This window comes from Armigeres subalbatus, chromosome 1, assembly GCF_024139115.2.
Source record: "Armigeres subalbatus isolate Guangzhou_Male chromosome 1, GZ_Asu_2, whole genome shotgun sequence".
NCBI classification, from domain to species: Eukaryota; Metazoa; Arthropoda; class Insecta; order Diptera; family Culicidae; genus Armigeres; species Armigeres subalbatus.
In genome coordinates this window covers 32,545,558-32,560,343 of record NC_085139.1, presented here as the reverse complement: position 1 = coordinate 32,560,343, position 14,786 = coordinate 32,545,558, and the positions used below count along the sequence as shown (strand labels likewise).

General features: G+C 46.1%; 2 protein-coding genes across 2 annotated transcripts in view; one reads left to right on the top strand and one right to left on the bottom strand.

Moving 5' to 3' along the window:
• LOC134223561 (hornerin-like) overlaps positions 1–14,786 on the bottom strand; it is a 530,228-nt gene that overhangs the window by 148,973 nt on the left and 366,469 nt on the right. The gene's annotated exons all lie outside the window — the stretch shown is intronic.
• Positions 2,868–7,509, top strand: LOC134206081 (uncharacterized). Its single transcript, XM_062681776.1, has 2 exons — positions 2,868–6,713; positions 6,796–7,509. The coding sequence occupies exons 1-2, from the start codon at positions 2,868–2,870 to the stop codon at positions 7,507–7,509; spliced, it is 4,560 nt and encodes a 1,519-aa protein (XP_062537760.1).

The following is a 14,786-nucleotide window of genomic DNA, read 5'->3' as shown; positions in this document are numbered from 1 at the left end:
GGTTGAAGGATTCGTGTACTTGGGCTCCGCTGATAACGATACCAGCAGAGAAATTCGGAGGCGCATAGTGGCTGGAAATCGTACGTACTTTGGACTCCGTAAGACGTTCCGATCGAATAGAGTTCGCCGCCGTACCAAACTGACTATCTACAAAACGCTCATTAGACCGGTAGTCCTCTACGGACACAAGACCTGGACGATGCTCGGGGAGGACCAACACGCACTTGGAGTTTTTGAAAGGAAAGTGTTGCGTACCATCTATGATGGGCTGCAGATGGCGGACGGTACGTGGAGGAGGCGAATGAACCACAAGTTGCATCAGCTGTTGGGAGAACAATCCATCGTTCACACCGCGAAAATCGGAAGACTGCGGTGGACCGGGCACGTAGCCAGAATGTCGGACAATAACCCGGTGAAAATGGTTCTCGACAACGATCCGACGGGAACAAGAAGGTGAGGTGCACAGCGGGCAAGGTGGATCGATCAGGTGGAGGACGATTTGCGGACCCTCCGCAGACTGCGTGGTTGGCGAAGTGCAGCCATGGACCGAGCTGAATGGAGAAGACATTTATGTGCAGCACAGGCCACTACGGCCTTAGTCTGATAATAAATAAATAAGCCCCCACCATTGGCTCAATCCGGGCATGCGCCTACTTTTAAAGAAGGGATCACATCCTCCATTGCCATAATCAATGCAAGCGCCTTCTTTTAAAGAAGGAATCACATCCACCATTGTCATAATCCGGACAAGTGCCTGCTTTTAAAGAAGGGATCACATCCTCCATTGCCATAATTCATGCAGGCGCCTACTTTAAGGGATCGCATCCACCATGACCTTAGTCCGGGCAAGCCCCTACTTTTAAAGAAGAGATCATATCCTCCATTGCCACAATCCGGGCAAGTATCCACTTTTAAAGAAGGGATCACATCCATCATTGCCATAATACGGCCACACTTTTAAAGAAGGTATCATATCCACCATTGCCATAATGCGCCTACTTTTGCATTGCATTGCAAATGCATTATTTCCACGAGGGATAATGTCTTTTTAATATTGTTATCGACGGGTGTTATATTACTATTCCGGGGTGTTTCCCGCACCACTTAGTCACCATTTAGCGAACGCAAAGAAAAATTATGCCGAATGTCCATTATGCCAAAAGACCCTCACTTTTGACGCTGGTCACAATTATGGCAAATGTCCGTTATGCCAAATGACCATTATGCCAAATGGCCTTTATGCCAAATGGCGTTATGTCAAATGGCCCGCTCCCAGCTGCCATAGCTGGTCCCCCACGAACTCTCCTGCAATTCAAGACAAAATTTTCAAAACGACTTATCTGCTTTTGTAAACAAAAGTTCAAACGTCGACTTGACGTATCTGATAGCACTCCCAAGCAAACCAACACCATCAATAGGTACCTGAAGATTTCTGTTATCTACTGGTGGTGTTGGTTTGCGTGGGGCTGCTATCATATTCGTCAAATCGACGTTTGAATCTTAGTTTACAAAAGCAGATAAGTCGTTTTGAAAATTTTGTCTTGAATTGGTGTTAGTGGACGGCATAAAATTTGGGAGTGTACCTTGTAGGCGGCAATGTGATTGCGCGGTAGTTGCTACCAAGGATGTTATCGATCATTTAGTAATCTGCCTTTGATCATTTAGTAGTTTGTCAATAACTCATTCCAGTAGTCAAATTTCAAAATGTGATGTATGGTGAACTTCTAGTGCAAAGGTTTATTTACAACTCTGCCTAACAGTTCGTTGTTTGAATTTCACTAAGAACGGGGCTATAGCACTGGTAGCAGTAACTTAGACTAAATGACTGCATATTTTGTTATCATTTAGTATAAGTATAGTGTTGGCACCGCTACCACCCAGCATCGAGAAACCCTGAGTTGTGCGCACCCGGCGCACGGTGCATCCGCTTCGCAAACAACCGATGTTGTCGAGGCAAAATGGTAGCAGCAGGGTAGCAGTATGGGCGTTAGTGTGTGTGAGTATGTGAGCGGGAGAAAAAAGGTAAACAATAATAAACCGTAAGTAAAACATAAGCATGAAGGAGGAAAATTATATTGATTAAATAGTGAGCAATCGACAGTGGAGAATTTTGAAGTTTTGAAGCATAGAATAATAAAATCGAATCAGCAGTATAACTTATTACAATCGTAGCATATCAGAGGTAAGGGTGATTATCAGTGAAAATCGTGAAAACACTGAATAAAAACATATTTTATTCAAGATCTTGGAAAGCACTGTTAGTCCGACTGTAAGCCGCCATTCCTGTAAGGAAAACAGAGGATTACTGAAAAACTATAAAATGTGAGTAATAATATTGGAAATATCTAAAAAGAAAAGTAATAGTGAAACTTGTATCTCTTTCTGTTTGTTGAATCTAAATAAATAAATATAGTTTCAAGCTGTTGCAAAACCGAAGCACTGCTCTGGAAATTGGTTTATTAGGGTGGTCCAAAAAGGAACAAACTTGAAAATTTTATAACGTTCCGACCAAATCCCAATATGCAAAGTCCTGATAAAACAGGTTTTAGTTGCGTGGCTTGTGATCGTCCGGATGATGCAGAGTCCCAAATGGTTTTTTGTGACCACTGCCAACAGTGGTACCATTTCGGCTGTGTTGGCGTCACAGCAGAAGTAAAGGACATTTCTTGGTGCTGTCAAAAGTGCAGTGGAGGTGGTAGTGATGACTCCGGTTCGTCCGAGCTGCAAGAGGAGTTGAAGAAGCTCGAAAAGGAGAAGAAGAAGCAGAAGCGGGAACTGGAAAGAGAGAAGATTTTGCATCGAAAGCGCCTGGAGGTCCAACAGGAATTGTTTGAGATGCGCCAGCAGCTGGAAAAAGAAAAGGGGACATGGAACTGGAGTTCGAGAAGGCACAAATAGAAAAGAAGATCGCCGAAGAAGAAGCCCACCAGAGGAAACTGGACGAAATGCGGACGGAGATGGAAGAGAAGCTGCAGCAGTTGAAGCTAAAGCGGAAAACGGAAACGGACAATGGAAAAAAGAAGTTGAAAGGAGCTGTCGGTGGTGTCAAAGTGGGAAGCTCGAAAAGCGGAACAAGGAAGATTGCGGAATTGGAGCATTCGAAGCTGGGGAAAAACCTCGAGAAGAAAAAGTCGGGGAACGAAAAGCCCGAAAAAGCGGATGCAGCGATTGCGAAATTCAACGATCCGAGAGGAGCCTACCGCAAACACTCGACGCCGACAGTTGCTCAGAAACTCGCACCAAAGTCGGTTGGATATCCATCAACGCTGCCGGAGAGTTTTCTAATCGGGCGCGATAGAAATTCGACGCCCGTCGGACGCCCAGGGGTTCCCAAACCGGAAAAGGTGAAGCGTAGCGAGAAGTGGCAGATAGCGGAAGAAGAGTCGGAGTCTGAAACGAGTTCCGAAGAAGTAGAAGAAGAAGAGTCCGCTGAAGAGGAGGAAAGCCAAGAAGAAGAAGAAAGTTCCATCCAGGACGAAGAGAGCTCTTCGGAGGAGGAAGAGGGCTGTAAGGAAGAAGAAAGTTCGGAGAAGTCTGAAGAAGAGAGAGACTGGGAGAAGTCACGCAAGAAGCAAGAAGAAGTCAGACGCGGTCGACAAAATCGTCAGCGCGAGCCAACGAAGGCGCAGATGTCCGCTCGGCAATTCCTGTCCAGAAAGTTGCCGACATTTTCCGGAAAGTTAGAAGAGTGGCCGATGTTCGTCAGTAGCTACGAAACGTCTACGAAGGCGTGTGGATTTTCCGACGTGGAGAATTTGGCACGGCTACAAGAGTGCCTGAAAGGAGAGGCGCTGGAAGCAGTCAGGAGCAGGTTGCTTCTACCGAAATCGGTCTCCAAGATCATCGAGACACTGCGCATGTTGTATGGCAAGCCAGAGCGACTTCTCAATATGCTGTTGTCGAAAGTCCGCAACGCAGCGCCACCGAAGGCGGATCGGTTGGCAAGCTTCATTAGCTTTGGGATAGTTGTTCAACAGCTTGCTGATCACCTGGAAGCTACCGGGCTAACAACCCATTTGGTAAATCCAATGCTCATCCAAGAGCTGACAGAGAAGCTCCCGGCAGGAACCCAGCTGGAATGGGTACGGTATCGCCGGAAAAGCAAAACGGTGACATTGCGATCGCTATCAAACTTCCTATCAAATATAGTAAAAGATGCTAGCGAAGTTGCTGCGTACGGAGAAGGGTCTTCCCGATCCGGGGAACTCGGGTCGAAGATAGGGAAATCGAGAAGCCGAGCGAACGACGGCTACGTGCACTCGCATGACGTGGCGGAGAATAGGAGTTCGAGCCCACCCTTAAGAGAGAGGAAGCCCTGCAGGATCTGTGGCAGAGTGGATCACCGGATACGGAACTGCGATAGATTTCGAAGACTTCAACTCGGGGAACGATGGGAAGCCGTGCGCAGATGGAAGCTGTGCCAACTTTGTTTAAACGAGCACGGAACTGCCGGCTGCAAACTAAGGTTCCGTTGCAACGTCGAAGGCTGTAAGGAGCGACACAACCCACTGCTTCATTTCGTCAGGCCAGCCGAAGGACTGAATTGCAATGTCCACGCAGTGCATCCAAAGCCTACCGTGATTTTTCGCATGATGCCCGTCACCTTGTACTGCGGAAAACATGCGGTGAACACTATCGCATTTCTGGATGAAGGATCATCGTATACGCTAGTCGAAAAGGGACTAGTTAATCAGCTAGGAGTCCGAGGTGTGACACAATCGCTACGAAAAACGTGGACCGCCGGAGTTTCTCGGATTGAAAAGGATTCGCAGTGCGTTAGTCTGTCTATCTCCGCGAAAGGATCTGCACAACGTTTTATAATCAAAAGCGCCCACACGGTGGATAGCTTGAAGCTACCACGGCATACGATAGATGTTTCAGAAGTAGTGAAGCAATACGCGCACCTCCGAGGTCTGCCGATCGCAGATGTCCAGCACGCCGCTCCACAGATTTTAATCGGGCTGAAGGATATTCTGCTTTACGCGCCGCTCGAGTCGCGAATTGGTCGACCAGAGGAGCCGATAGCCGTAAGGTCGAAGCTAGGTTGGTCTGTATATGGGCCGACAGGATCGGAGAATGCGAACAACGGAATCGTCGGATACCATTCATGTAGCTTGGTATCAAATCAGGAGTTGCATGATCTCCTGAAGAGCCATTATACGCTGGAGGAGTCCGGCATTTCCATCGCCTTGCTCCCGGAGCCAAAAGAAGATAGAAGAGCGAAGGAGATTTTGAAGAAGACTACTAGAAGAATCGGTCATCGATTTGAAACGGGTCTGCTATGGAAGGACGACAATACCGAATTTCCCGACAGCTACCCTATGGCAGTCAAGCGACTGTCGTGTCTGGAGAAACGCCTGATGAAGGACCCCGAGCTGTATGCCAGAGTTCGCATCATGATCGCCGATCTTCTCGCTAAAGGCTACGCGCACGAAGCGACAGAGACAGAGCTGATAGCATTGGATTGCAGCAAGGTGTGGTATGTCCCACTTAACATCGTCTACAACCCAAGAAAAAAGAAGTATCGGCTGGTGTGGGACGCCAGAGCGGAAGTGAGAGGAGTGTCGCTCAACTCAAAGTTGCTGAAGGGTCCGGATATGCTGACTGCCTTGCCGGCAGTGATCTGTAAGTTTCGGGAGCGAGAAGTTGGTTTCGGAGCAGATATAAAGGAGATGTACCATCAGCTGCGGATTAGAGAAGAAGATAAGCGAGCACAAAGATTCCTATTCCGGAACGATACGTCAGAGAAGCCAACTGTGTATGTAATGGACGTGGCGACCTTCGGGTCAACGAGTTCACCGTGTTCGGCGCAGTTCGTAAAAAACCTGAACGCGAAGGAGTTCGCGGGACAGTTCCCGGCGGCGGCGGTGGCCATCGTTGAAAACCACTATGTCGACGACTACTTTGATAGCGCGAACACGATCGAGGAAGCTGTGAAACGGGCCAAAGAGGTACGATACGTTCACTCCAGAGGCGGTTTCGAGCTCCGTAACTGGGTCTCGAGCTCCGAAGATTTTCTGGAGGCCATGGGAGAACGTAAAAAGGATCAGTGCGTACGTTTCAACGAAGATAAGGAGTCCGGATTCGAGCGAGTTCTGGGGATCGTGTGGAGCCCTGCGAGCGACGAGTTTTCGTTTTCCACCAAACCAAGAGTCGATCTGGTGCCGTTCTTGTCCGGCGAGAAGCTACCAACGAAAAGGATCGTGTTGAGCTGCGTGATGAGCTTTTTCGACCCGTTAGGACTGCTGTCTGTTTTCACTTTCTACGGGAAGCTGCTGATCCAAGATTTGTGGCGTAGCGGATGTGAGTGGGACCAGCAGATCGGCGAAGAGTCCGCGGAGAAATGGAATAATTGGATCCGAAGGCTCCCGGAAGTCGACGAAGTCCGCATTCCACGCTACTATTTTTGTGGCGGATATTCGCTGCAATATGACAGTTTGCAACTGCATGTATTTGTAGACGCAAGCCAGGACGCGTACGGCGCCGCTGCGTACATCCGTATAGAGACAGCCACCGGACCGTTGTGTTCGCTCATGATGTCGAGGTCCAAGGTGGCACCATTGCAACACATGTCAATACCACGTCTGGAGCTGCAAGCGGCAGTTTTGGGAGCAAGGTTGGCAAATTCCGCCGGCGAAATCCTTTCACTAGAGGTAAAGCAGCGTTTCATGTGGTCCGACTCGAAGACTGTGCTGTCGCTCCGACCACCGTCGGTATAAGCAGTTTGTGGCATTTCGGATAGGCGAAATCCATAGCCTAACGAGGCTTGCAGAATGGAATTGGGTTCCAACGAAGTCCAACGTAGCCGACGCGTTGACAAAGTGGGAGAAAACGCACAGCCTGCGATCAGACGGACCATGGTTCCGCGGTCCGGAGTTCCTGTACCAGCCGGAAAGCTGTTGGCCGGCGCAAGAAATAGTTACACCGAACACCAACGAGGAAACCCGTGTGTGCTTGCACTTCCATGAGATGTCAGTAACTGAGTCCGTAGTAGACCTGCTGCGGTTTTCTAAGTGGAAGGTCCTAGTCCGGACGGTGGCGTGTGCTTACCGATTCGCATCAAACTGCAGAAGAAAACGAGATGGGCTGGAAATCGAGGCCGTTCCGGCCGCTACAAGAATTAGGAGCGTGGTCAAAGAAAATGTGCGAACGAAAATAGTGCCACTGAAGCGAGACGAGTACCAGAAGGCGGAGATGTATCTTTGGAGATCGGCTCAAGCTGATTGCTTTGTGGACGAGATTCGCGTGCTCAAAAAGAACCAGCAGCTGCCGTACCAGCAGCTCCATCAAGTGGAGAAGACAAGCAGCCTGTACGCCCTGAGTCCTTTCCTAGACGCCGAAGACGTACTACGGATGAAGGGCAGAATAGCGCAAGGATCATCGCTGCCATTCGAGCTGCGGTTCCCGATTATTTTGCCGAAGAAGCATCCGTTGACCGACAAGCTGCTCGGGTTCTATCACCAGCGGGTAGCCCACGGGAATGTAGAGACTGCCGTCAATGAAATTTGACAGCGCTTCTACGTACATAACCTACGAGTAGAGATAACGAAAATTGGGAGAGCCTGCGTCTGGTGTAAGGTGCAGAAATGTCGACCACATGGCTCTACTATCGAAGTCGCGCGTAATACCGCATTTGCCACCGTTCAGCCATACTGGCGTGGACTACTGTGGGCCGCTGACTGTCACGGTTGGTTGCAGATCGGAGAAAAGGTACATCTGCCTGTTCACCTGTATGACAACGAGGGCTGTCCACCTTGAGATCGCTCACAGCTTGACGACTCAAGCGTGTCTGATGGCGATACGGCGGTTCGTGTGCCGTAGAGGAAAGCCGTTAGAGTTTTACTCAGACAACGGCACGAACTTCCAAGCAGCGAGCAAGACAATCGTACAGCAGATCGGCATCGAGTGCGAAGACGAGTTCACGGATTCCAGAACCCGCTGGAATTTCAACCCGCCCAGCGCACCTCACATGGGTGGTGTTTGGGAGCGATTGGTCCGCTTCTGAAGGCAGCACTAACCGTGCTGAACGACGGGAGAACGATAACCGACGAAGTGTTGCTGACAACGATTGCGGAGGCTGAAGACCTAATCAATTCCCGGCCGTTAACATACGTCGGCCTGGAACCGGGAACAGAAGAAGCGTTGACGCCAAACCATTTTGTTCGTGCCGTCGGTACGATCGGTGAAAACCATTCTATTCCGCCTACGAGTGAAGCCGATGCACTTCGAGACCGATACAAGCGGTCGCAGCGTCTGGCGGACAAACTGTGGGCTCGGTGGGTATCCGAGTATTTGCCGTCAATAAATCAGCGGACAAAGTGGCATTCAGACGTGCCACCACTAGCCAGCGGTGATCTAGTGTATATCGCGGACGACGCAGTGCGGAAGAGCTGGATCCGCGGTATCGTGCTAGATGTCTACCCGGGGGCGGACGGCCGAATTCGACAAGCGATGGTGCAGACGCTTAAGGGTAAGTTTAGGAGACCAGTGACGAAGCTAGCGGTGCTGGAGGTCCAGGACGGTAACTCCGGCGTTGCAGAGGCCCCACCAGAGATACGGGGAGGGGGTATGTTGGCACCGCTACCACCCAGCATCGAGAAACCCTGAGTTGTGCGCACCCGGCGCACGGTGCATCCGCTTCGCAAACAACCGATGTTGTCGAGGCAAAATGGTAGCAGCAGGGTAGCAGTATGGGCGTTAGTGTGTGTGAGTATGTGAGCGGGAGAAAAAAGGTAAACAATAATAAACCGTAAGTAAAACATAAGCATGAAGGAGGAAAATTATATTGATTAAATAGTGAGCAATCGACAGTGGAGAATTTTGAAGTTTTGAAGCATAGAATAATAAAATCGAATCAGCAGTATAACTTATTACAATCGTAGCATATCAGAGGTAAGGGTGATTATCAGTGAAAATCGTGAAAACACTGAATAAAAACATATTTTATTCAAGATCTTGGAAAGCACTGTTAGTCCGACTGTAAGCCGCCATTCCTGTAAGGAAAACAGAGGATTACTGAAAAACTATAAAATGTGAGTAATAATATTGGAAATATCTAAAAAGAAAAGTAATAGTGAAACTTGTATCTCTTTCTGTTTGTTGAATCTAAATAAATAAATATAGTTTCAAGCTGTTGCAAAACCGAAGCACTGCTCTGGAAATTGGTTTATTAGGGTGGTCCAAAAAGGAACATATAGCAACTAGCACCGTAACTCCTTTAATAGTGGAATTCGAACATCGACCTGAGTTGTAGAAAAACCTTCGCACTAAAAGTTCACCATACAATGCATTTTGAAATTAGGCCTCTGGAATGAGTTATTGACAAACTACTAAACGATTGAAGGCAGATTACTAAATGATCGATAACATCGATAACATCGATAACAACTTGCTACAATCCAGCTTATCGCCCTTTTTGTAGATGGGACACACGACACCTACCATCCACTCCTGCGGCAGAATCCCAGTGCAGCGCTCTAGTCAGTGCCTCGCCACCATGTTTAAACAGCTCTCCTGATGGTAGTTGGTCAACTCCAGGAGCTTTGTTCTTTTCAGCCGGCCGATCTCCTCCTGTATTTCCTGGAGATTCGGAGCCGGAAGTCGTATGTCCGCGCTTGCTCCCAGGTTCATTACCATACCGCCACCGTTGTCTGCCACATCGCCATCCAGGTGCTCTTTGTAGTGCTGCCCCCACCTCTGGATCACCTCACGCTCGTTTGTCATAAGGTACGTGGTACGGCCCTTACCTGAACGATTTAACTTCTCATAGAACTTTGGTGCGTTATTAGCATGGTACAATTGCTCCGTATCTTCACGATCTCGATCTTCCTGCTGGCGCTTTTTCCTCCGAAAAATCGAGTAGACACAGTTGCAAATATAAAATCTTGCGCTTAGTACCAAAAGGGCGTAACAGCGTTGATCGATTTCTCTTCGTCAATGTTTTCTTTTTATTTATGCAGCGAATTTCGGCCGCCTAACGTGGATTTTATTGTTTAGCATGGTAAAGGATGGTTGCCTGCAGTTACGCCCTTATGAAACTAAGAGCGAGAAATATTGAAACTTCGATCCGGTGTAAAATTAATAATATAGCGATATGGTAAAAGTTGTGAAGACAGTATTGATAATGATAATAGCAACAATAACAGGTTTATAGTAATTGACTGCTAATTGACATTCATGCCTTAATTCAAGACCCTATTCCACATATTTTATTGACAATATTTGGATAAAGTACGCTAATCTAAAAAACCACATGAGTAAAATAAACAGCTCGGGTTAAATGTTGAAAACAGTTGTAACTCGTCCCGTCCTTTCAACGTGTTTTTCCTGTAGACATTGGCACTAATAGTTGCTTCCTGATTGATCTGTGCCCCGCATCTGTTGTGAAATTGAGATTCCTATCCAAACTTTCAAATTTCGAAATTAGTTCCAATGAAGCACTCTGCATAGAAACTGTCTCCATCGTCCTTAGGGCCACCTACTTTATGGCCTCATCATCTAACGAGCTCAGCGCTAGTGGACGTATCAAACTCTCGTCGGGAAATAATAGTACTTTTGGTATGTTGCACCATCCTTCCAACAGTGTGTAGATGGTATCGTGTGTCGCAAAAGTGTCCTTTGAGTTAGTGCGATGATAATGTGGAGAATGCTGCTGAGGCATCGGGCTCTGCTCAAGCAAACAACAAACACAGGATACCTCTTGAAACAGAGCAATTAGCCGCCGACGACGACGATGATGACGCCAGCCGACACCAGCAATGTGCCAGGAATTTTGCGAAGGATGTTGGTTGCTCCGGATGCTGGACCGAAACTGGCCCCGAAGGGACGAACGATGTGGACGGTCGAAACCGGGCGTCGGCGTCATTTGCGGTCACAAATATGCAGAAATCGTCTGCAGCAGTTCACACATTTGCTGCTTCGTCTTCGCCCTTGGTCTTCCTCCCCCGCCCATGCAGCCCTCCGGGTTGTCAGTCTAGCGTTAAATCACCACATATTGATGTATTCATTAATTTAAATGACGTTTAATTAGTCTCATGTTCCATTAGACGAGCATAACCGCTTTGCCCGGGGCTGCGCGGCGGCGTGGGCAACAGCAGAGTGTGTTCGGTCAAAGGCAAAACGATTGTTGTTTGTTCAATTTCCTGCTTCCTGTCTGCAATTTAATGTGCAAATTTTCGGTTTGGGATTCCTTTCAGGTGGATCCGTGCAACTGGGTCACAGGAGTATTGACTGGGCGATTGTCCACAGCAGCGGTTCCAAATCGGTGTAGTCCACGATGCTCAGTAAGTTTTTTTTTGCAGGATGCGGATTATGTTTGACTCAGGAATGTATCACATTCTGCAATCATATTTTTTGTCTTTGCAGTCGTGACTGATCCCTATCCACATTTTTACATACTGAATCCCGCCTAATCACAATGGACTCGAATTTGAGCTATTTTGGCTAAATGGGACACCAAAAATATTTCAGTAAAGTGCTGTTTTACAGCAAACAGAGAACCGTCAAGTAGGTTAGCTAGGTCTGTGACATTATTTAGAAGTAATTTCTATGAAACCTTAATTTTCTTTAGAATAACTCAATTTTTTGGTCGTCAAATTTTGAGACAAAATGAACATCAGCAGCCTAGGAGGGCTTCTTAGACAAAAACCATCGAGAACCGCCGTTCTGCGGGACACCCAAACTACCTTTCTCGCTCATCCAACGGATGTTTGTGGGTGTGACAAAAATGTGTCCCTTTGTCGCAACAATGTTCCCCGCCCAATCAGCTTTTAGTGGACGCCAATCGGCACAATGTTAAATAACAACAGAAATTAATTGAAATCACAGCTGCTGGGCCTACGCTCCGGACCCTGCCGGGCCGTCCCGCTGGGAGCGAAACCGTTGGAAATATGCCACTTTGAATGCGATAGTAGCTGTCATGTCGAACAGAGTAGCGCGCATGTATCAGCTTGAATCGTGTTTGGCATCGAACGACACGGAATCGGGGAAGATGAGACTCGGTTGCTTGTTTGTTTGCTTGTTTGTACGCTTTTTCTCGTCAGATCGGACTTTTTTTGTTGTTGCCGTGCATCCTCCCGTTGATTTCAAACGATAACATTAAATCAAACTGGCATTCGAGCGCGAATGAACGGACGAATGATTGAACGGAAAAAGTGATTCCCGGGGGAGGCCTCCCCGGGTGACCAGGATTCACCTCCCCCCCAGTTTGACTCGTAAAGAGATTGATGGATGGCATGGCTGTGCTTATTCTGTGCTCTGAGTCCAACTGGACGCAGGACTAGTTATTTGAAATTCTAGGCTGGAGTGCGGGGGGAGTCAACTGGTACGCCAATCTAATGTCGAATTCGTTTTTAAACCTGGGTTAGTGCCAACCCGAACCCTGAATAAAAAAACATTTTCAGTTCCATCTGTCATTGGATATGTTGGTGTGCGTAGCATCGTGTTTGTTTTGATTCGAAACATATGATCCAGGACATCCAGTGCACTGGCACTGGAACAGTGCGTTGGCGTTGACTAATCAGATCATGATAAATAAATATGTTCAAGTGCGTGAACTGATTTTTGCGGATAGTGGAATTTACTTTTGGAAGGATATAAATAGGGAAACTGTTCCTGGAATTCATCTCATGGCTCCGATATTCATCCCATCAAAAACAAAGCAATGGAAAAGAATTTGAGTTGTTTATTATTTTTGTGATTTTTCTCAGCAGTGAGCACGCATGTTGACAAAAAGAAGCGACGAAATTGGTGCTGCATTTCTTTGTTTCCCGATGAGATATTTTCAGTGAATATCAGTGAATATATGTTCAGTGAAATGGAGATCGGAACAGTTCCCCTATTTAATTATATTCAATAATCCCGTGCACATTTTTATACCAAGAATTCAGTATATAATTCATGTAAAAGAGATTTTCTATTCTACAAAAATTCATCTATTTCTGCAAAAGTTTTTTTTTTTTCGGAGAACACTCAGAAGCATGTAATGAAAATTCTCCAGGATTCGCTATTTTTTTCCTCGCTACCTCTCCTGATAAAGGTTAATAAGGGGAAAAATTTGCGCCGGATATTGGGCCCCGTGCATTTTCAATTTTCAAGAATCTCCCGGAGGAATTGCTCAAGGTACTTCCGGGGGAATTTATGTACGAAACTTGTTTCCTGTATTCTAGAAGAATTTCCTGAAGGAATTATATTGTAGAAATTTCCAAATTAATTCCTGGAGCAACTTCCAGAGACAATCCTTCAAAGATATTCTTAGAAGAATTTCCAAAGGAATTCATTTCGAAAGGATCCCTTGGAAAAAATATGGAGGAATGCCTGAAAGATATCGCCAAAAATTCAAGAAAGAATTTCTGAAGCTATTTCTGGCAGAATTCCCGAAGAAAATTCTGAAACGCACGAAAGAGTTTTTGGAAGAATTTCAAAAGAATTTCTGCATAAAAAATAATTCTATTCGGTATTCCACAAATATATTTTTCTGACAATTCTTAGCGAATTTTGTGAATGAGTTTCAAGGGGAACTCCCAAACTACACAATTCCATCCACCGACCTAATTTAGGACACCATCTGTGAGGAATACCTGAATGAACTTATGAATACATAACTTCCCCAACAATTATTTTTAAAACTGAATCTAGACAACAGTACTGGATCAATTTCATTTTAAACTACAATAACAAATATCACAATATTCCCGAAAAAAAAAAAATTCAACGCGCATTTTATTTTAATAAACAGACAGTTTCGTTTCTCCCTTCTGCTTGTTTATTCCGCCCAGTCCCACCCACCCACGTGGTTTTGACAGTTGTAGTACAGTTGTATTGGTGAACCCGGTGCGAAACCGTGAAACAACACAGTGCGAACCCGACAGCTTTGGGGTTGGAACTAGTGCGAACCTAGTTCCAACCTGAGCGAATAAAAAAACACTTTGACAGCACTTAGGTTGGAACTGGTTCCAACCTAGGTTGGAACTTTTTAAAAACGAATTCGACATAAGGCAAATGAATAAGACCGCACGTTCTGCTTGTATTTCTATCAAAACAGAAAGATGCAGGCTCATTTAAAATGCTTGCGTATAAATAATTTCCAGTGAAGCCGAGCTGTGGCTTGTTCGGAGAACGTGGAGTCGTACCTAATTGGACTGGTTTATTATTATGCTTCATTGATGCTGAATGGCATTTTTATGTGACCATTCGATGTGCACCGTTGACGACTGACGCTGAATCAGTGAGAAAATGAGGTGAGGTATAAAGAGCCTAGGCCACGTTCTATTACAATATGCTACAATAAATCAATCGACGTAATGTTTAAAGGGATGAAACTGTCATGAAGTGTACCAGCTCGAGGAATGTTAATTTATGAAAATCATGTCTATAGATGCGTTTCTCCTAAAGTTTTCTTTTCTTCAATTTGTGTTTTTCCAACAGTTTGGGAATAATTATTTTATCCCTTGATATTTTCTCCCTCAAACAGGAACTGTTGGAATCTCCAGTAGTAGAGCAGTGAAATAAATGGAGGAATTCCTGGGGCAATTTTCGGTGGAATTTCTAAAGAAATTTCCGGAGGAAGCCCTGGTAAAATTCTGATGGAAATCATGGGAAAATCGCTACATCAATTCATCAATTCCCTTTGTTATTTACAAAGAAATTCCGGAGGACATTCACCTCTGATGATAAATAAATAAAAATTCACCTGGTGGAGTACTCGTAGCAAACTTAGACAAATTCCCGCTTTTAGCTGGAAATTCATTCGACTGTACGATTGCAAATCACCCGAAATTCGATTTCAA

Bases quoted from the DNA above. Each gene is read 5' to 3' on its own strand.
- LOC134206081 (XM_062681776.1), top strand. From the start codon at position 2,868: ATGGAACTGGAGTTCGAGAAGGCACAAATAGAAAAGAAGATCGCCGAA. The intron at 6,714-6,795 runs GTATAAGCAGTT...GTTCCAACGAAG, and splicing joins TGTCGCTCCGACCACCGTCG to TCCAACGTAGCCGACGCGTT.